Below are 23,692 nucleotides of genomic sequence, written 5' to 3'. Positions count from 1 at the left end.
CCATATGGAGTTCATGATCTGAGCCATAGTCAGCTTCAGGTCTTATTTTTTGTTGACTGTGTAGAGCTTCTCCATCTTTGGCTGCAAAAAAAAAAAAAAAAAATCATTCTGATTTCAATACTGACCATCTGGTGATGTCCATGTATAGTGTCACATCTTGGTTTGTTGGAAAACAGTGTTTACTATGACCAGTGTGTTCTCGTAATAAAATTGTTAGCCTTTGCCCTGCATCATTTGGTACTTCAAGGTCAAATTTTCCTGTTATTCTGGGTATCTCTTGACTTCCTACTTTTACATTCCAATCCCCTATGATGAAAAGGACATCTTTTTTTGGTGTTAGTTCTAGAAGGTCTTATAGGTCTTCATAGAACTGGTCAAACTCAGCTTCTTTGGCATCAGTGGTTGCAGACTTGGATTACTGTGATGTTGAATGGTTTGCCTTGGAAACGAACCAAGATCATCCTGCCATTTTTGAGACAGCACCCCTAGTAGGTACGATAAGACTAAAGGCTAATTGATTATGGAACATACATTAGAACCAGTGAATCCCAAGATCAGATTATTACTCCATTGTATTTCAGTGATGTGAACTTCTTTTTCAGTGAAAATACCAATATGCTTACTTTTGGTTTAATTCGTTTTTAAATTCTTCACCTCTGAATTTTTTTTGCCTCTCAGGATTTATATGTCATTACCACCTGTACCTTCTGTATGCATAACTTGATGCACCGAGATTTGATTGGTTCAACCAGTTACCAACTGAATTAAAGTTATAGTTGGATAGATCTCTTTTGTTTGCCTGTTGCTGATTTTCACCAGAGCTGTTTTTGAACTGTTTCCCATCATTGTTTTAGTCAGCTGTGGACAATACAATATGGCCATATGTTGAATGCTTGACCACCTACAGGAACCTGCCCATTGTTTTGTTCAGAAGAGTTAAGAGAGCATAAAATACTTATTTTCAACAATGTTGATGTTCTCTGATCCTCAGAACATACTAAAAGTTAGAGTCATAGTTTATATAGCTTCGTGCATTTCCATGTCCTTTCTAGGATAAGATATAAGTACTTGTGAGTTTGTGGACCTACTAAAAAATAAGGTTCAATAAATAAAAAGTTAATTAAGTTTGTTTAATGCCAGTCTTGGCACTTAAGTCATTATTGCTTTGATTGTTTGGTTGTGATGTCACCCAAATGATCTACACAGTTTTCTGAGAAAGAATTAATAAAATGGGATTCCTTTGAGCAATTTGGAAGAAGATGATGGTAATTCTAGGCTGCAGAGCAATATACAAAGAAAATACCTTACGAACATATATCAAATAAAAGAAAAAGAATCAAGTAGAAAACTACAAATGTAAAATAGTCTTAACAGCAATCCCTTTCCAAATTAATTCAGATACCTAAAGAATACAAAGCTGTTTGCAAAGCTGCTTAAGCAAAGGGGAAATTTCTGTTACTCGTGTAGTTTGGAAAGAAACACGTGATGAACAGTGACTAGAATCCTCAGTTAATCTCATGGCCACAGCTTGATGAGGGAAATCAGAAAAAGAATATAGCTTGTTTAAACTACGTTTCACTACTAACTTTAAAATTTATATACTCAAATATATTACATGTTAAATGTTGGCACATTAGAAACTGCAAATGCATTACCTTGTATTTTTTTTTCAATTGACAAAACTGAGTAGAGGGAACACTCAATATCCCATAGATAATTGATTACAATCAATTAACATATTGTGGTTCATATAAAAAAGTAAATAATCATTAATGTATGGCAAGGAGATTGGGGAGCTAGGCATTATGTTATAAGCAAATATATTTCTATTTTTTTAGAATAATAAAAATGTTTTACTATAACAGTAAAAATAAGAAATAACATCAAAACATTTTATAATAACAAAAATATCATACAGCTAGGAATAAGACTAAATATATGCAAGACTTCTAAACAAGAACTACATAGTATTGTTGAAAAAATTAAGGAGTACAATTAAAGTGATATCCATTTTCATGAGTTAGAAGACTAGTCAGTAGGCTTTCAACTCAGAATCAATATGATCACAATGAATTCCCAAAAGGAATACATGTTTATATGCATGTGCATACATATGCACAAATAGATGTATGAAACTTCACAAGTTGTGTTTTTTCATTTCTATGAATAATCAGATAACTAAGAATAACCAAGTAAATCTTTAGTAAGAATAACAAGATGAAAGGATTTGTTCTGATATAAAGATTACAATGTAATAACGACTACATGACACTGGCAAAGGATAAACAACTATAGACTAATGGAATAGAAATCCAGAAACTGACTTGGTAAAACAAATAAAGGCATCTGATAGCACTTCAGAGTTAGGCAGGGAAAAGGTTATACTTTTCAGTAAATAGCAGTACTGAATCTGCTGGATGTCTAAATGGAAATAAAAAAAGATCACTTCTGAACTCACATTATAACAAAAAATAAATTTCAGGTAGATTGTAGATCTAAATGTAAAATATTAAGCTTTTAGATATCACCAAAAAAAGGCATAATCTGGGCTCTCACCCATCGGACCCATGATCTGTTTATATTTCAACCTAACTATACAATAAAAGATGAATGGATAAAAAGAATGTGGTGGTGGTAGTTATTTAGTCACTAAGCTATTTCCAGCTCTTGTGATCCCATGGACTATAGCCCACTCCTCTGTCCATGGGATTTCCCAGACAAGAATACTGAAACAGGTTTCCATGTCTTTCTTCAGGGGATTGAACCCATGTCTCCTGCATTGCACGTGGAGTCTTTACTGCTGAGCTATGAGGCAAGCCCAAAAGAATGAGGTATATCCATACAAATAGATATTATTCATGCATAAAAAGGAATTGAGTACTGATATAAGCTGCAATACGAACATCTTAAAACATTAAGCTAGGGAAAGGAACCTAAACACAAAAGGTAACATATGATAACATTTACGTCAAATGTCCAAAACAGGCAAATTCTAGATATATAAATTTGTGTTTGCTAGGTTCGAGGAGGAGGAGAAAATGGGATTAACTGCTCGTGAATATATGAAGTTTCTTCTGACATGATAAAAAATATTCTGGAATTGGATAAAGGTGATTTCACACAACCTTTTCAATATACTACAAACCAATGAATCATACATTTGAAAATGGTTATTTTTATGACACGTGATTCATAACAGTCTAAGAGGACATGATAATTTGAAAAATTGCATTAGTCATTCATTCAACTTCCCAAGTTGATCCTGAACAATAGACTTCATTTAGATGTAATGATTTGCTACCGAATGTTATTTCTCTACCCAATATTTTCTTTTTAAAAACTGATGATTGCTTTACTTTTTCTCTTACAAAGGCAGGACAGTTTCCATCACATGTTCCTGGTAAAATAATAGATATCCCACTAAGAAATATATCCAATCTATGCCCTAAAATGCTAAAAAAAAAAAAGGTAGGGAGGAGAATGAGTTAATTAAAATAATAATAATAAAATATTTAAAAATAACATTCTAAATGCTTGAAGTTGAGCCTCCCTGACCTTTTGTAAATGCTTGCTTTTTTACTCCCTACAGCAATATGCCATATGGTCTAATTTCAAAACAGGTACTGCTGCCTCTATAGTGTAACAGTCTATAGAAAGTCTTTCTTAACCCTTGTAAGAAAAGAAAAGAAAAGAATACTTCATTTGCAAACGAAGAGCTCTTATTTATTTTGATCTGGCAATAAATCCTGCTCTCTTTTTTTTTTAATTAACCAGTTAGAAGATCTGTTTTATTCCATGTAACAGACAGCATACTATTTGAGAAAAAGTTAAAGCTTTGAGTGAGTCAGAGTTTAGGATGACACTTTAAAAAAACAAATAAGAACAGTTTATTTCTAGCAAACTAACCAAGAGAAATCATAGCATAGGAATAGGATAAAAAGAGACACTGGGACCAAAAATAATGCATGTATTAGGCATGGTAAAGATTTACATGTGACATGGCTATGAGAGGTTGCAATATATTTTGGTTAAAATAAAAATAAATAGTAAATTAAATAAAATAAATTAAATGTATTTATTAAATGAAGTAAATTAAAATAAAAATGAAATAACCATACAATCTCAGTACTATGCATGAAATATAAGTGAATAGGGTAGTGGATAATACTAGATTACTAACAATTCCCTTGGTAATTCAGTAAAATAGTGATGTGTCAAAATAATTCTAACATCTGACTTGCATTCAAATTGAGGCACTTTTTTGCTTAACAAAGATTTGCTGGAATTACTATTATAAAGGCTTATTTTAACTTCAAGGAACTAGATTTAGCAATATGTCAAAATTGTGGTGTATTGGTATGCCACTGGCACATGTACAAAATGAAATGGAATATAAATCAAAATTGTGATTCAAAACACACTGTCAGATATGGTTTTCTGAGATAAGAATATTCCATTGGAAACACCAATTAAAAAAATTCACACACATACAACACAGTGAATCATAACCAATATTCACTGTATGCAAAAAAAAAATTAATAACAACATCCTCCATGTTAGTGACATTACATATGAAACTCAAAATGTGCTGTTAACATTTGGCAGAACTTAACCAGGGATAATTTTATCTAAGGTGATGTAAATATGAGTGGGTTAACAACTTCTGATGTGACATCATTGTCTAAACTGCCAATATCTCTCAGAAGTTAAGCCTGTTCTATGACAAAGAATGCTACTAAGAGGATCATTTTTCTTTTCTTAATTGATGGGTTCAATTGTGTCATTTGGGGAACTTCAATATAGTTAAAAACATTTTATAAACTCTTAGACCTGACCATTAGACAAAAATAAAAAGGAGCTATAAATACTTCCTCTGAATAAACTTACAAAATAATCTGATCTTAACAGATTCAAATACAAGTAAATGTGTAATTCGGAATTTAGTACCTCTGTTTTTGTTTTCTTACAGCGCATAGCTAAAATGTGAGGTTGTACCAAATTTGTGTAATACAGGAAAAATTAAACTGAAAAGCTTGGATAAGTCCAGTTTTGTTCATTCTGACAATTTTAATGTATTAAAGGATCTAATATAAATTCTTTAGTAAAGAAAATGAGTGCCCATCCATTTAGGTTTGTGTTACTTAGATTCATTTTATATACTGGGGCCATTTTGAAGGCACCTAACTTTGTAGATCCTTTTTCAAGATTTTTCTATTACATTGTCAGTGGGAATTTTTTTTTAAAAAATTCTTTATACAGAATATCACATTAGTTGGTGATACATAGTAAATTCTTTCCCTCTGGTGGTATGATTCTAAAATATTAACTAAGATACATGAAGATATACTTGACAGACTAAATTAGAGCTCAAGAAACCAATACCTTATTAAATGTAGAGTTATATTTGAAATATTCTTGATCATTTGTAATCTGTTGATAATTATTTTTGGTGGAAACCCATTGTATATAGCATGCCCAGTCAAATCTGACTTTTTGCAACCCATGGACTATAGCCCACCAGGCTCCTCTGTCCATAAATCTTCCAGGCAACAATACTAGAGTGAGTTGCCATGTCTTACTCCAGGGGATCTTACTGACCCAGGGATTGAACCCGTGTCTCTCACGGTCTCCTGCATCAGCAGGTGGACTCTTTACCACTGAACCACCTAGGAATGTTGAAAACCCACTGGGGTGACTAAATTGAATTTGAACTTTTCAGTAAAATTTTCAATAGATGCCTAATTTAGATCTAATAAAGCATGACATGTAAAAACACAATTCCCATTACTAAACAAAAATGAATTCAATTTTATACAGGATATATTGCACAGTTTAGTCCCTATGATTGATACAACCTGAGGGAGAAGAAACTGGTGAGTTTGACTCAAGTGTTGAAAATTATTTGCAGGGAGAAATTTTAAGAACTAATTGTAAGTTAATGTTAGCAGGAGAAAATATCCATAAGTACTGAAATTAAAAATTAGATATAAATGATAAAACAAATCCAGTGTTTAGTGGATGCATACACCTATAAATATCTCCATTCTTATGAAATTTCTTTCATTCATAAGCCCATTCTACACAGAAAGTTGACTTATTTCTTAATTCTAATGGCAGATCTTATAGAATATACATATCAATAATGGACAATGAGAACTGAGAGAGAAAGTTGTTAAAAGGTTTCTAGGAAAGGTATTATACTCTGAATGTTACTGTGTCTCAGTGTGATGACAGGAATTCTTGTAAACATCCTGACCCTCTCCCTGATGATGACGCTGAGACAGAGGGGGTGAAGAGTTAGAATCAATATAGACGTTTTCATATACCTTACATGAAGATACCTTAAGTCTGAAAATTTTAATAAAATTTCCTTTTCTAATGTGAGTTGGATTTTCTATTACTTGAAGCGAAGGATATTCTGAGGTTATTTAATTTGTTTGACCCTTTATATATTCAAAAATTATCTTTTTGAAGTATTATTATTTACTTTAAAAAATTACATTATGATGTACATTTTCTAAATAGAATACAAGTAAGCTAATTCAAAATCCTCAAAATATTAACTGAATTTTGCTTTAACAATTAAATTCAAAAGTATCTTTAAAATAGTCCCTGATGAAAACTTAGAGGTTCTTTTCAATCATGGTCCCATAATTATGAATAACTTAAAAACAAATACTAGTTCATATGAGAATTGGTCTTTTAAAACATAAAATATGAATGAATATCTTCATTTAAAAATGAAAGTTGTTTTCAATTTACTCTTATGAGAAACTGATTGCTAGAAAATCAGAAATACTTAAAAATAAATAAATGAAAATGATTTTTGGACATGAGAATTTTGGACACCACTGAAAGATTCAGTCTTTATTTGATCTCTTTTCAATGGATTTATACAAATGTTAAGAACATGAAAATATAAATTCTAAACCACTTTAAAAAGCTTATTTTTACCAACTATAAATCCACTTAAAATTTTAAAAAATAAAATTTCAAAAGGCACATATTTATTCAATTGGCTGTATAAGCAGACATCTGTATAACAAACTTGGCAATGTGTATGAGGACAGAGAAGGGGGTGCAGAAGCTGTGGCTTAAGGCATCTCTATGGAAATTAGCTTTTACAGGAATACTTATTAGAAAGTGAAGATTCTTTTCATTTATCAAGGCACTTGGACTTAAAAAGAGTAAAGTTTCTTTAGTGCATGAATCTCTGCTGCCACAAGAACCTGATAGCATCACACACACACAAAATTTAGAGTAAGTAAAATTTAAATAATAAAAACCTACAGGATTTTTTGTAAACTTTTTTGTAAACTGACAGTCATTTCTTAAGGTAAATATTAAAAATAAGAAATTTTTACTAAAATGGCATATTACTGTGTCATGAAACTATAGCCACAATTCACCTAAACAACTGACATTATGCCCTATTAAATCCTCATACATGTGAGAAGAGAATTCAGTTCCCTGATATTATCTTGATAATCCATTTACAAGTACTGTGAACTATTGTTCAAATACATGAACATTTATATAAAATGGATTTTCCAGAAAAAGATGTCAAGGCTTGATATGTGTACTACAGTTTCCAGTCCTGTTGCCTGGCACCCTTTCTTAAAAGCTCTCTGCTTTGTAGGTAAGTACGTCTCAACACAGTAATCCAAAGAGCTAAAGAATTATAATTGGCATATGGATTTCACATACACTTTTATAAGTATTTACCAACATATGTTAGTAGAATTGGAAAAGCAACATACTTTAAAAAATATTTAATATAAGCTATGAATAAGATACTGTATATACAAAAGCTTTGCTTAGAAAGTATTGAGAATATGAAACTCTGAAAGTCATAGAAGACAATACAGATGAATTGTATGTGTGTATGGGGGTTTGTATATTTGAGGTGTTTAAAGTGTTTTGAAATATAACATTAAAGCCACCAAACTAAGAGTTTGAAAAATCTGAGGTTAAAAATTTAATTTTGGAATGACCCTCAAAACTATAAACAAGGTGAGAGTATCAGGGAAAAGAAAGTCTAAAAACTCCATATAAATAAGAAACACCCCCACAGGAAAACACATTAAGATCATGAAAATAAACTGACATCATTTACAAAAATATGAAAATACAAATGTCCAGTAATTACAAGAAATGCTGTTTAAATTTTGAGGTAATAAAGTAGTAAAATAAATAATCATGAAATATTTTGTTTTTACATATCATGTTGAATCAGACAACAATGTAAGCAAAATCCCTCTTAGTATATGGAAATGAGCAGTCCTACTGACAATGGAAATGTCTTTCTTTTTTTTCCACAGTGGAATTGTTAAGTGGCACAAGTTTCTGAATAGCATTTGGGTAATATTTATCAAAATTAGTTTTTAAATTGTTGTCCTTTTAAACATTAATTCCAATGAATCACACATTTTTTTAATAAATTAATTATATATATCAGCATATATGAGTTTGCAAGGGTGTTTATCTCCAAGTTGTTGATGATAGAACAAAAAAAAAGGAGAATGGAAGAGATAATCTAGTACCCTATATGTTTATCAAGAGAAAATTGTTACATTATGGTACAAACATTAAAAGGAAGTTAAAAAAGTCATTAAAATTATAGTGCAAATACTTACTTCCAACTGCCCATGGAAGCTGACTGTGTCATACTGTCAAATTAGGAAAGCAGTTTTAAGAAGTTTTGTAAGTATGATTCTATTTTTGTTAAATTATGTGTATAAGTATAAGAAAAATTGGGGAAGAGATGCAACACATTTTAACAGAAGATCTGTCTGCACAGTAGGATTATATGTTGTTATAATTTTTTCATTGTCTAAAAGATACTTTTAATTTAGAAAATGTGCAATGAATGTTCATATAGTTGATAGAAAAATAAACAGAAACAGATTTTCTCATTCTTTCACAGCTAAAGTATTGCCAAAGTGAAATATTTTAATATTTCTGTAATATTGTACTGGTAATATATGAAACAGAGGACTTGGATATATGGTTACAGGGAGCAACTAAGCAGAGGGAAAAAAAATAAAACAACAAATATAAGAAAACTATTTTCTAGACACCTTTGGTATGAGAGAATCAGAATTTTAAAAGTAATTAGTTAAATGTAAATAACTCTTGTATCTATCTCCAAACTGGATTTCAAATAGCACACAGTAAAAGTAAGTATAATAAAACCCTTTTTAAAAAGTAAAGAGGAACCACATCATATAAAGAAAAGACAGGAGAGAAAAGTCTGGAAATGGGAATGAAATCAAAATTATTCTGGACAACAGGCTAAGTGATGTAATTTCAATTTATCAGAAAATCAGTTAGTGAGCTTCTGCTTAATCAAATCTAAAAGTGAGCTTTAATGGGTTACAAAGCTCTTAAGGTCTAATAAAAAGGACACGGAGATCATAAAAATAGGAAAGTTTTACTTCTCTGAACCCTGAGATAGTATCACTACATGGAACAACATATAACAGAGGTTAGAAAACACAGTTGTTAAACAAAATTTCTATGTTCCCTATATATGACTTACATAATATTGGTTCCTGATTCAAAACTTGATGCATAATTATATGCTGTATGCGAAGGCCAATTTTTGACCTGAATTGATACAGGGTTATAACTTAAGGAATGTAGAAGTTAAGGTTTTACTACTCAAGTCACAAATCTGATAACCAGCAAGCACCTGAATTATGTTAACCAATGGGAAGAACAGTAAAATATCCTATAAGGCAGATTAGTAGGCAACACTAAAGTAATTCCATCATTAATTTTAGCCATCAGAAAAGCAATCATTTCAGGATAAAAACCGAAAGAAAATTAAATGATTTTCTACTATTTTAAATATTAATTCAAAATGAAACTAGATACTGAGTATGTAGTAGCAATTTTAAAACTTTGGTTTCTTTTAAAAACATTAGATGAGAAATTAGAAAGTTTTTTTTTTTTTTTATAAAAATAAATTACTTTGCAATGCTTAGGTATAAGAACTACTTTGGGCATATTTTCATGGAAGAAATTAAAGCTAGCAATACTATTAAAATAAGAAAAAGTATGCAAAAAAACGCAAGTAATTACCACACTTCAGTTGGTTCAAAATGTAGTAAAAATATATCCAATTATACTTATTACTATGAACACTATATCAAAATTGGGAAAATATACCATATTATAATCACATGGTGTGCCTCTGTAAAAAGAACCAAGGTTCTAAGATTCACTTATTTTTGCTCCAAAGGAAAATAAATAGTTTTGTATACAAAACTTTCCATCACAACGTTTACTAAACTAACCAGCCATCAGCTGGAATTTAAAATTAACTGAGGAGAATTCAGTCAGAGATCACTAACATTCCTCAGTCTGCAGCACACACTGGCTGATGTAGAAAGTTTTCCTCTCCTAGGGTTTCTGGGCCAGGGCGATGTTGAGTGGCTTGGAGCCTAAGATGCGGCCATTCATCTCAGTCATTGCTTTAGTGGCCTCCTCCGCAGAGGAGAAGCAGATCAAGCCAAACCCTTTGCTTCGCCCTTCTTCCTGCATTACCTTAACCCTGCTAATTGATCCAAATGAAGAAAATTCCCTCCGCAGTTTTTCATCATCAATGGTCTCATCCAGGTTCTTAATATAGAGCTTCGCACCCTGGCACCGCCGAAATCTTTCATGTTTCAGCTGCTCAAACATTTGCTTTAACTCAGCCTGTCGCTCTGCTTTCTTTTGTGCCCGGCCTACAAAAAGCAGCTGTCCGTTTATGTCCTTTCCATTCATTTCTTCAACAGCCCTTTTGGCAGCCTCATGGCGATCAAAACTCACAAAGCCAAAGCCTTTGGATTTTCCACTGGAATCTGTCATAACCTTAACACTCAGGGTTTTGCCATATTTACTGAAAACTTCCTTCAGTCTCTCATCATCCATCTCATCTCCAAAGTTTTTGATGTAAACATTGGTGAACTCATGGGCTTTGTTTTGAAATTCGGCTTCTCGATCTTTGCGGCTCTTGAATCTGCCAACGAACAGCCTGCAGTCCTTAAGCAGTGCCCCGTTCATCTCCTCGATGGCCCTGTCGGCAGCAACCTGGTTTTGAAAGTGCACGAATGCGTAGCCCCGGGAGCCCTGATCATCACTCATCACCTTGGAGGACAGGATCTTCCCAAAAGCTGAAAAGTGTTCATAAAGGGTTTTGTTATCAATGGATTTGTCCAGATTCTTGATGAACACGTTCCCAATTCCAGATTTCCTTAAGTAGGCGTCACGTTGAGACCACATGAGACGGATGGATTTGCCCTTTATCAGGTCAAAGTTCATGGTGTCCAGGGCCTTCTGGGCGTCCGCCAGCTGCAGAAAGTTGACGTAGGCGTAGCCCAGGGAGCGGCGCGTGAGCAGGTCCCGGCAGATGCGGATGGACAACACGGGCCCCACGGCGCTGAACTTCTTGAACAGCAGGTCCTCGGTGACGTCCGCGTGGAGGTCACCCACGTACAAGGACGCCTGGCGGTACTTGGCTGCTATATTCATCTTGCTCCTCACCCCCAGAAGCCGGTCCCTAAAGAGCTCCTGGGGTGATTTCTGCAGGAGTGTGACCCGGACTTATGCGTGGTGGCCTCTGAGTCACGGCTTGGAGGCTCAATGTTGGGGTGCACGTACGGCTGGCAAGGCTCAGGCATCATCCTCATTCCAAAACCCCCCAGAAACCAGTCCGGCCCATCCTGGAACAGGGGGCGACAGAGCTTTGAGATCTCAAAGAAAGGCCCCAGGACAAGCCTGTCCTTCGCGGCCAGTTCGTGAGGAATCTTCAGGTGGCGGGCTGGCCCTCCATCTGAGTGTTCTCCACTCTGGTTCAGCACTCTGGCCGCTGGTTTCCAAATAAAAATAGGCCTTGCTCAGGCCGGTTTAAAGTTACAGCCTCCGGGGAAGAATTCCACAAGTGGCCGCTGAGGCGACGACCCGGGAAGCGGCGCGCGGCGGCGAAAGCGGGGCCCCGGAGCCCCGAACTGCCCGGGACCGGGTCGTGCTGGCGCCGCCGCCCGGGCGCGGCCGGGGGCTCCGCGGGCTCCGCGCGCCCTGACCGACCCCGGCCCTTTTCCTCCCTGCAGACCCCGCGCGGAGCCCTGGGAAGGACGTGGGGGATGGGGAGGCGGACAGATCGACTGGATGGATGGACGGACGGACGGACGGACGGCGGCCGCGGCCCGGTGGGCGGCGGCGGCCGAGCGGGGGCTGGGGGCTCACCCGGGCTGCGGCCGGCGGGGGGCGGACGGGAAGCCCGGAACTCGCGCGCTCAACTTCCCGCGCACTCGCTGCCAAGGGGGATGTTTTCTTTTTAATATTTTTGGAGAATGTTCTTCTTCCCACCCGCCCCTCTCGCTCACTTCCCAGCCCCCTCCGAAGGCTTGGCTGAGGAGCAGGAGGCGGTGACCAGGGTGGAGAAAGACGGCCTAGGGGAGTGGCCCTAATGAACCCACCCGCCCGCTGGCCCTGGCGTAAGTCTGACTGCGGGAGCTTTGCCAAGTGTGGATCTGGGCTTGTCACTTCCTAACTTCAAACCGTCCAGCGGCTTCCTTTGACTCTTGGATAAGATCCAACATCCGTACCTTGTTCTACAAAGTTCTGCGGGATTCCTTCCATGTTCAGCCTCAATTGCCCCCTGGATCCCCTTCCTAAACTATATGCCTTCTTTTGTTCAGGGGCAACTTCACAAAGCTGGGTAGATACTCTTTCCAAACAGAAGCTTCCCCTGTACAACTTTTGAAAAACTTTAGTTTTCCCTCTTAGAAAGTTACACTACCTTGTATTTTCCTGGAGTTTGTCTAATTTAAATATACTGTACATTCCATGGCAGTAGGGACCATAAACTCATTTTATTTCCTGGCTCAACTTGGAGAAAGGAGGTGCTCAGCATTTACTGAAAGAATCCATTGCGTGGAATGGATGAGATATGTAATCTGAGGTTGGTTTTCACGCCTGGAAACATGGACATAGTGTTCCTTACCTCAAGAGTATTGTAAAGATTAAGTGAATTAGTAGATTTGGAAATGTCTGACACAATCTCTGGCAGAGAATAGGCTTTGAGTGACATCGGTTTTATTTCCTCTAGTTAAATAAATTCCTTAACATCATTTCCGTAAAACATTAAATTTGAATCATCATGCATTTTAAAGAATGTTACCTGCAAAATTGAATTGTGTGGATTGGTTTATATAAGGTTAATCTAGTGTTTTCAAACTTTAATGGACATAGAAATGCAGAAAGAATCTTTTTTGAAAGCAGATTCTGATTCAGTAATTTGGAGTGAACTGGAAACTCTACACTTCCAAAAAGCCCCTGAGTGATGCAGATTCTGTTGGTCTCTGAGCTACACTCTTAATAACAAGACTTTAAGGCTAAATGAATGAGTCCCCATAGTGGTGTCTTCTCTAAGGGCTAGAATAAAATATATTTTTCTTTCAGGAGATAATGATACTGACAAAATTTTCAGTGATACATTAAACACATACAACCAAGTTGGAGGGTGATTTTCACTATAAAATCCAAATTGCTTTTAACTTATCTAATGTTGAATAATGATTGTATGACAACTCCCAAATAAATCCCGATTACAGCTTTTTGTTTGTGAAATTTATTCTGATATGTGTTGCTCTTGTAGTCATTTGTTCAAATAAAGTAATTTTTCTTCAACCATATATCTTCTAGGTGCAATTAAAAAGGAAAAAAAGACCACTGACATAGGTGGTAGATACCAACAGTGGATACCAGCACATACTTAAAAAATTCAGACACTATTTGGCATTGTTCAGAGTAAATGAAAGTTGTCACCATATTCAGTATTATCAGATATGTAAAAAAAAAATAAAGTTCCTAAGTGTACATTTCCTGAGAATTTTGCTAAGACTTTTTATGTCTAGGAAAAGTGCCTAAGATCATATTAGTTCTTCGTTAAATAATTTAGCAATAGCAAGATTATCAGAATATTTCAAAAACTCATTTATTTTCCATTTTACTTTAGTGTAATCTTCATAAACATTTTGTGAAAAGTGAAGAAGAGTCTGGCTGCAGAATTTAGTCTTATATTTTTGTCTCTAATCAACTTACAAGCAAAAGGTACAAACTTCAATTTGTTAAATGACCACCAGTCATGCTTCTTCTTATTTATACTACTGATTACTACTGATTACACTGCTGTCATTTTTTATGTTTTAACAAAGTAAGCATTTTTAAGCATCTATGATTCTTTCCTCTCTTTAATTCTCTAAATCTCATCATTTTGTCAATTGTGTTGATGCAATAATTTCTTAATTTGGGATGTCTTTTACCCTTTGCCCTTTGCTTCTATTCCCATTACCACTGCTCTTGCCTCATTTCCTTGTGTATTACTGCACGGGTTTTATTCATTCATCTTCTTTTGTTTATATGCCAGTCTAGTTACATGGCAGTCCACTGTGCATTGTGCTGCTAGCATAATTTAACAATTCTTTCATAAGATTTCAGTAAAAAATAACAAATGACTACCAAAACTGTGCAGGATCAATTCTATCCTAGCTACATATATCTTCTGTCAGGCTAATTCATCATTTGTTTTATATGTGCATACAGTTAATTCTTCTAAATATATACTTTCCCTATGATTATCTAAATTCTATTATCCTTGAGCCCTGTTTTCATCAATACTTTTTTTCTCTCAGTAGTCCAGCTGACACTGATTACTTTTCCTTTACAGAAACAATTTATTTAACATATGCAACGTGTATTTGTACTTAATTTTGGCATGAATTCATTGGTTTTGATAGACTTTGACTTAAAATTGATACTGTCAATGTTAATTGTCTTCCACTTTCCTTCCAATTGTTGCAGGTTTGCATATTGCTGACTTGCATGTCTTCTTAATTCCTCAAATATTCTGAAAATATCTCAATTAAGTGCCAACAATTTGCCTCATTTTTTTTTTTTTTTTCTGACTGCACAGTGTGGCAGGCAGTATCTTAGTTACCAGGAACTGAACCTGTGCTCCCTGCAGTGGAAGCATGGAGTCTTAATCACTGGACCACTACAGAAATCTCTATTTTGCCTCATTTTGAAATACGTGGTAAGTTTGCCCATCTTCTGCTATTTAGCTCAATCACCATTCAGAGTACCAGTATATTGTCTGTGTGGGTGACTTACAGCATTCAGAATTAAGAGGATATAAGATGCTATTTTGCTTAAATGGCAGGAAAAATGTTTGTCAGTGTTTCTATTCACTGATATTGATGTTAATGGAGATTAGTGCTTAACTCAGTATATATTATGAAGAAATGAGTAAACAGCTATTTTGAGTTGAAAAAGGATTTTAAAATAGAAATCTCTTGTACTAATTAGACCAGTTTCTGACATCTACTTGAATCATTGCTCTGATGTAGTCAAACTATTGATAAAATTTTCCTTATTCTTTTTCAAAATATTCATTATCTTAATAGAAAGCAAGAACATAAATGAAGCTTGTTTTTCTTCTATTTAGATAGTGTTTTGTTCACTTTGTTACTCCAAAGTGTAATGTTGCATCTTTTAGATTGTTTCCATTTTATTTGACCATTATGGTCTCTCTTCAGCTGTAACTATTTTCTCATTTTTTTCTTTACCAAAATAGTGTTAATTTCCTTAGAATGAAGTATATCATTCATTACGTATCAAAGTGATACTTTTTCATTCAGAGCATATAGAAATAGTCACAAAAATAATATTTGATTATTAGTAGTTCTTGATCAGGAGAAGGCAATGGCAAACCACTCCAGTACTCTTGCCTGGAAAATCCCATGGACGGAGGAGCCTGGTGGGCTGCAGTCCATGGGGTCGCTAAGAGTCGGACATGATTGAGCGACTTCTCTTTCACTTTTCACTTTCATGCATTGGAGAAGGCAAGGCCACCCACTCCAGTGTTCTTGCCTGGAGAATCCCAGGGACGGGGGAGCCTGGTGGGCTGCTGTCTATGGGGTCGCACAGAGTCGGACACAACTGAAGTGACTTAGCAGCAGCAGCAGTTCTTGATCAAAAGTTCAAATCAATCCAAAATATCATTTGCCAGTAAAAATATAGGCATTATAAAAATTAAAGTGAATAAGACACAATATGTTTCCCTGAAAGTTTCAAGGCTCTTATCAGAAAAAAAAAAGACTAAAGCAACAATTTTAAAACAATGCAAATTCAGTAGCTAAGACTGTATAAGATAGAAATTTAGCAAAGGAGATATATGAATAAGTCTATGTATAAGAGCCAAAAAAAGATTTTGCAGAGAAGGTGGTACTAAAGACCAAGCTCTCATTTTGTGAACTATGGGGAAGTTTAGGTATAAATAATGTTGGTGTCAGGCTTCCCTGGTGGCTCAGCAGTAAAGAATCTGCCCGCCAATGTAGGAGGCATGCGTTTGATTCCTAGGTTGGGAAGATCTGGAGAAGGAAATGACAACCCACTCCAGTATTCTTGCCTGGAAAATCCCAAGGACAGAGGAGCCTGAAAGGATACAGTCCACAGAGTCATAAAGAGTTGGAAATGACTTAGTGACTAAACAAGAACCACCACAACTAAAATGTTGGCATCAACCATTATCCACTTAATATTGCCGGAATACAAAGTGTGAAGAAGGAAGTGGCAGGAATTGAGATGAGAACAAAGTAAGAGCAATAGACCAAATTGCCTCACATGCTAGGTGTATTACAGAATTTGTTCTAAAGGAAAGCTATTGGAATAATTGATCTAAGAAATGACTTGTTTATATTACATTTCAGAATTGTAATGTGAGGATAATGTGAAAGACATGGAGTCCTGGAAACATGAAGCAGGGATAATGTAAAGATGCATAATCACAAACCATTCTGAGTATGAAGATCGACTTTAAAATAAAAATCTCTTGGGAATTCCCTGGTGGTCCAGTGATTAGGACTTGGCACTTTCACTGCTGTGGCCCAAGTTCAGTCCTTCATGAGGGATCGTGCAAGCTGTATGGCCAAAAAAATAAAAATAAAAATAGAACAGAATGGAATAAAATAAAATCTCTTATATTAATGAGACCAAAGTGTTTCTGAAGTCTGCTGAAATCGTTGCTCTGATGTAGTCAAGTGAAGTGAAGTGAAAGTTGCTCAGTCGTGTAGTCAACTACTGGTAACATAGTTCTAGGCATTGATACAACTGATGGGGAAAAGCATTTGTTTTACAGTTCCAGTCTGACCGCCCTTGGATGGCTGCCCAAAGGTTCCGCATTTTGTCGCTTTGTCCCACCTACTTTACTTGTAACCTTTCTCCTTGCTCCAGAGCTCCAACTTCATCTCCCTGTCTAATCCCTGTTGCCAAAGCTAAGAAAGCTGCTCACCTTTTATTCTGTTTCCTCTGTTAGCAATCAGACACCTCTATCACCACGTGTTATCACCTCTCACAACACAAATCCATTGTACTATTATGCCCAAATCTCTTCAACCCTACCACGGGTAGGCAAGGCAGAACTAAGGGAGTGAAGGAGTCTGAGAAGCCCTTCTTGGCCAGCTATCCTTTTCTTGGTGAACCTATGCACTACTGTAAAAGAGAATCTTATTGGCTCTAACCTTGATGAAGAGAGAAGGATTAGGGGCTACTGCCTTATTCTTGTCACCAGGGAAGATCTAATATCTTTCATGGAGATGTTCATCTCGTTACTGGTCATTCATACAGAGATGATTTCCTGACACCCAGCTGAGGATCTGTTGTCTACTTTGGACAGAAATATGTTCTGCTCATCTCATCATTTTAGTCTCTACTTGTCTACACTGCTGCCGTTAGCATTAGTCAGCCAAATTCCTATCTAGAAAATGGTGTCCCAGGTTCCACAGGCTTAACCCTCCAAAGTTTCTGCATTACGATCCACAGGAGTCAGTAGAGAAGAGAAAGTGGTTCAAGACTGGGTCACTGGGAATTGATCCTTTAGGTGTTAATGATTTCTCCTCATTCATGCATTTCTCTGAAGGTGAGCCTTATGAAAGAATGTGAACAGGTTGATGCCAGTCCAGGGTGTGTAATTACCTCTGCTGTTCTCTTGCCAGGACCATTTCTGTAATTAGGTAGAAGTTTTATGAAGCAACAACTTTTCTGCATGGTCCCATGTTCTGGCTACAAATGACAAATTCCAAATACCTGAAAAGGTATTCTAGATATAAAGTCCTTTTCCTATAGTTTGCTAATTATGTGTTTAAAGAAACATCTTTTCTTCTGGTAGCAGTTCCTGAGATCTTATCTTGGTGTATAACTGCATCTTCTGATGTTTGCTGTTATGTCCAACTGCAGGAGGCACTAGTCAATTACAGGCTTCGGAACTGTTCTGTTTAACTACTTGCTATGTGAAAACCTCCTTATCAATCCCATTGCCTCATATATAAACACAGACTTATTTGTTATTTTTTATTATTGGTCACTATCCTCAACACTCACACACAAGCTATGCCACCACTACTACCATCATCTTTAAAGTGAAAATTCCACAAAAGCAAACATTGTGTCTAAATGAGTCACCACCATATTCTCAATGCCTTAAATAAGGGTTCCCATGCAATGGGGTTCTCAACACTTCTATTTTGAATGTTGACAGACAATTCTTTATAAATCATTTACATTTCTACACATCTTATAAATAGAGGTATGCCCGCATGCTCAGTCACTGAATTGTGTCCAACTCTTTGTGACGCCATGGACCATAGCTTGCCAGGCTCCTCTGTTCATGGAATTTACCAGGCAAGAATACTAGAGTCTAATTTTAAAGGTAAGGAGCAGTTTTCCTTGTGTACGTTGCCTAATCCTTTGCTCCATGTTTACTTCCACCTCAGGCATTTCAATGAGAAAGATAATTATTGATTGGCCAAAGTTTCCTGGTCCCCAAAGGGAAACCAGTGTCAAGCATGCTGGGCTATTTCAGGGAAGGGAAAGAATAAAAATTCAATGGCTTTATTGGACACTGATGAAGTCACAATCCTACCTAGACTCTTGGAAGGAAGAGGGTGCTCAAATCCAACCAATGGAGTTGGGCACAATTCACAGTGGGCAAGAGAAGCTAAATGGACCTTGTGGGTGGGTGAGTCCTTTGGGACAATACAAAGCACTGGTTCATTGATTTTACAACTGAGTTTATACTATGAATTTATGTGTTAGGTGTTCATACATTCTTACAAACTGGTAAATTAAAAACGATCCTCTTTGGGGTACTGTATTATGGACATGGTGGCTCAGTGGCAAAGAAGCCACCTGTCAATGCAGGAGATGTGGTTTGATTCTTGGGTCAAGAAGCTCTTCTTGAGAAGGAAATGACAACCCACTCCAGTATTCTTGCCTGGGAAATCCCATGGACTAAGGAATCTGGCATGCTGAAAACATGGAGTCACAAAAAGTTGGAAACCACTTAGCGACTATACAACAATTATGGATATAAATAGCTGCTCCTTATCAAAACATCTGGGTCCCTAATATAAATGCCCATGTTAAGAGTCATTTACTCATGAGTTTGACAGCAATCAAGCTGATAAATGAATGTTCGGCACTTAACTGTCACTGTGTCCCATGTGTCATGACTGTGTTTCTGCAGTGGAGAGAGGTCACATTACATTGAGTCCTGCCCATTTCCAGCTTCCACTGGTGTTACCCTATCTTGGATCAATCAGTACAGGCTCACCACCACTGACACATATTCAGGTTACAGTTCTGTTGTTCAAGTTCAGTCTGTACCACTGTGATCTTTGAAGCTAAACTATTGTATTTTTGGCTTCTGGAACCAGGAATACTTAAATTGTCTGATAATGGAAAACCTTTATTGCAAAATCCACTCAACAATAAACTGATAATCAAGTTACTCAATTGATGTTCCGTTCTCTGCACTATCCACAGACATTATGGAGGATTAGAACATCCTCAAAAATCAACTGAAAATGATCGTGACTGTACCTTCCACTGCCACTGTTGGTCCACATCTTGTAGTCAGAGAGTTTAATCACTGAATGAATGTGGCTGTCCCCAGCAAGTGATCATCTCATTTGGTCACTTCCTAGGTAATGATCAGGATCAAGCTAAGTTATATAGACTTATTATGAGTAGTTGCATTCTACCCTGTCCATGCTTGACCATATGGTCTTTTCTTTCCTCTAATGTCATCACCAGGCTGGATTGGTTAGTGTATTCTCTAAGAAGTAGCATGGCCAAAACGGACTCAAGGGACTCAAACTCTCTTTGACGGGAAACAACTCTTCACACATCTTTTGTGTTTTTGCATAAATTGCAAGAAGAGGCACTACTGCCATTTCTCCAGACTGTCCTTTCTAGGATGTTTATATAGTGAACTAACTGCCTTGGAAGATAGAATTGGTGTCTCTCCAAAGCAAACACCAGGCATTCTTGGTATAGCTTATAAAATATCTCTGTTCCCTAAGTCCAAGTTCCTTTAATGCAGCCTACTTAATACTAAGGGGTCACCTTACTCTCTTCATAGGACTCTTTGGGAATTGTTCTTAGAGAACTGATGGAAGAAATGATTATACGCTGGCTGCTGCTGTTGCTCTGAGAGATTAAGTTCTTTGTGCCTGATTCATATCTTTTGTCAGCATCCATGAAAACAGGATACTAATCTGGCAGTAAAAAGCAGGGGAGATATCAAAGTCTTCACAGATCTTGACATTAAGCAAGTAATTAAATGAGGTATGGATAGTTTCTGTCATGTATGAAGCACAATTCTCATGAGTTTGGAGGAAGATCCCTGGTATATTTCTGCATCCTCATACTGCACTCAGTATCACCTCTCCATTTCCACTGGCCAAGTGGTGATGCACCTAAGTGCAATCAGGAAGACTGGAAGCTATCTGGTATACAACCATTAGTCCCTCTTTCTTTTGTCCATTCTCTGTCTTGCAAGTTTCAGTGGGTTACCTTAGCCCCCTTTGATTCCAATGTCCTTATCAAATTAGCTTTAGACACAAAAATATTGAAAACAACTTGGGTTTAGAATATATTCTGGGCATTTTGATTCCATCAAAAATATATTTTAAGATATATATATATACACATATACTCTAGAGTACTTTAACTTGTATATGACAATCTGACATAAAGTCTCTAAAGTCTCCATATCCTTCTTGTTATTCAGTCTCTGGAACATTTCATTTTGGTCTCTGAAGTCAGGCACCTGCTACATGTGCCCTGGACTTCTACGATCTGAGAACATTGAGGAGAGTCTGGGTTACTTATTTTATTTCTTTACTAAGACTGAATGGTTCCCTGCTAAGCAGCACACAATCCACAATTGGCTAGGATCCTTTTATTAAGTCTACCTTGGTCTACATGCCGTTTCTTTCTACAGGAATGAGATGCTGAAATATCTTTAGTGGAGTCTTGGCATTTTTCACCACTGGCTTCCTTTCCTAATATTTTATGCAGAAAATTCTCTACATGCATCATCCTAATAAACTTTTATAAAAAGTCATAGTCTTGGCTGGCTTTTTAGATAGAAAATCTCTTTCTAAAACCTACACTTTGACAGCTGTCCTAGTGCTAAGATCACTGTCTAACTCATCCTACAGCTGTCTCAGTGCTAAGATATCTGTCTCCTTCGAATCCTCTCTCCTAAAGAGGGTCATAGAATTATGTCTTCTCAGGTTATGTCTACAACTAATCCTATGCCCCATTTTTTCTAACAGTTTCTAACAACTGTAATTTGATTCAGGGTAGTCAGTTACCACACCAGGGTTCACCAGGCCCAAGGGAGAGACACCACATTTGCAAATTGGCCATTGTATCTTATATAGTCTTCCACTCTGTACAAGTCCGGGACATTAACTAGGAAGGACTCAGCCTGTTTACAGCTCATCATAATCACCTTCAGACACAGAGAGTCAGTCTCAGATGGCAAATCAGAAGTCCTTTTTCATTTATATTTCCTTCTTATTCCATATCTCATCCTTTCTATTTCCTCAGATTCCCTGGTTTATACTGCATCATTTCTTGTGGTCTAGGGCAAGAAAACCTATCAACCCCAGATCCTGATATTCTTTCAAGAAGAGGGCCTATACAACAAACCACATTTTATTTTTTCATGCTGATGTTGAGTCTTTATGTCATAATATTTTTAAAGTAACATAAAATATTTTCATTCTTAAAGGCCCAGCTCCACCAGAAGTAAAGAATGAGAAGAACAAGAGCCTAAAGGGACAGAGACCTGAGCCAGTCACATAGTCAACTGAATGATTACTGATGAGGGCCTGAATTAAGGTACTAAGTAGTTTAGGGTTGTTACATATGCAAGAGGTGGAACTGGTATGTAATCTGAATTACAATTTTCCCTAAAATTACTAATAAAAATGTTTAGTATTTAACTAATAAGAGAAACTGTCTCTTGTACATTATCTATATTCTAGACACTACATATTTTTACATAAAATGAGTACAGAATCAGTGCTCAACCAATTCCTATTTTTAAAAAATATTATTATATTATTATCAGTTTTACATTTCTGACAAAAGTCCTAAAAGGGAGCTACATTTACCATTGTTTTAGATCTGGACATCAGATACAGAAACTATAAGTAAGTTATCCAAGTAATTGAAATATAAGAAAGTGAAGATTTTAATCTATGTCTCTCTAATTTCCAAACTCACTTCTTTCCATTGTATAAATTACATTAAATTTAAATGTCGTTTTTGATGTTTCTGTAAACATACTTGTATAAACAAGTATACTTCTGTATTTTATTGTTTTTTAACTGAGATCAAAACCTTATACAAGCCCCTGTGTCTGTCCTTTGAAGTCAAAAGCTTTTATTTTATAAATAGTCTCCCAGGTCTCCCCTGAGTCTTAAAAGGCTGACTCAACAGTTAATAATTAGAAATGTGAAGATGTAGAAACATAGAATAGCTGTTGGCAGCAATTTAGACTAAACCAGCCACAGAGCAGTCACCAAACTCCCAGTTCCCTGAAAGATATAGATCAAAGTCTGACATACAATCCAAAGTTTTTTTTTTAGGAAGCAGACCCACCTCCAGGTGAAAACTACTGACCTCAAGTATGCAGACACCAGACCAGTTGCAACCATAAGATTTGTGGTTCTAGAAGCTTCACCTTGATGTTAACTAATCTGAGAACTGTGCATGCACACACTGATCATGTACCCTTAAAACCCCCGCCCTCACACTGCCTTTAAAAGCCAAATTTTATCTGCAACAAGATGTTAAGATGATTCTTAAAGGCACTAGTCTACCATCTTCTCATTTAGCTGGCTTGGCTTTCTTTAATAGAGTCATTTTCCTTGCCTCAACACCTTGTCTCTTGACTTACTGACCTGCCGTGCAGCAAGAGACCAACCCTGGGCTTGGTAACAAGATCTAACTGATACATAACATTGTGTGGATTTACAATATACAACATGTTGATTTGATACATTTGTATATTGCATTATGATCACCACCTTAGTCTAGCTAATACCTCTATCACATCACATGATTACCTTTTCTTTTTGTGGTGAGAGCAAAGATCTATTCTCTTAGAAACTTTGAAATTTACGAAACACTATTGTTAAAAATAATCTCTATGCTGTGCATCTCTAAGTTTTTAAAACAATAATCTAACTTAAAAGGCATTTTGATTTCAAAGCCAATAAAAACAAAGCGTCAAGCAATATTCAGTTTCCCTCATCATGTATTGTATTCCTTCATCACAATAAT

General features: G+C 36.2%; 1 protein-coding gene across 1 annotated transcript; it reads right to left on the bottom strand.

Annotated features, from left to right (window-relative positions):
* Nucleotides 1-1,916: 1,916 nt before the first annotated feature.
* PABPC4L (poly(A) binding protein cytoplasmic 4 like) lies at nucleotides 1,917-11,912 on the bottom strand. The gene has a single exon (XM_043486373.1). It carries the CDS (start codon nucleotides 11,519-11,521, stop codon nucleotides 10,409-10,411), a length of 1,113 nt encoding a protein of 370 aa, XP_043342308.1. The 5' UTR covers nucleotides 11,522-11,912; the 3' UTR covers nucleotides 1,917-10,408.
* Nucleotides 11,913-23,692: the final 11,780 nt, after the last annotated feature.

Source organism: Cervus canadensis, chromosome 1, assembly GCF_019320065.1.
Source record: "Cervus canadensis isolate Bull #8, Minnesota chromosome 1, ASM1932006v1, whole genome shotgun sequence".
Classification (NCBI taxonomy): Eukaryota; Metazoa; Chordata; class Mammalia; order Artiodactyla; family Cervidae; genus Cervus; species Cervus canadensis.
The sequence above is the reverse complement of the archived record's forward strand: the minus strand, read 5'-3'. Positions and strand labels throughout refer to the sequence as shown.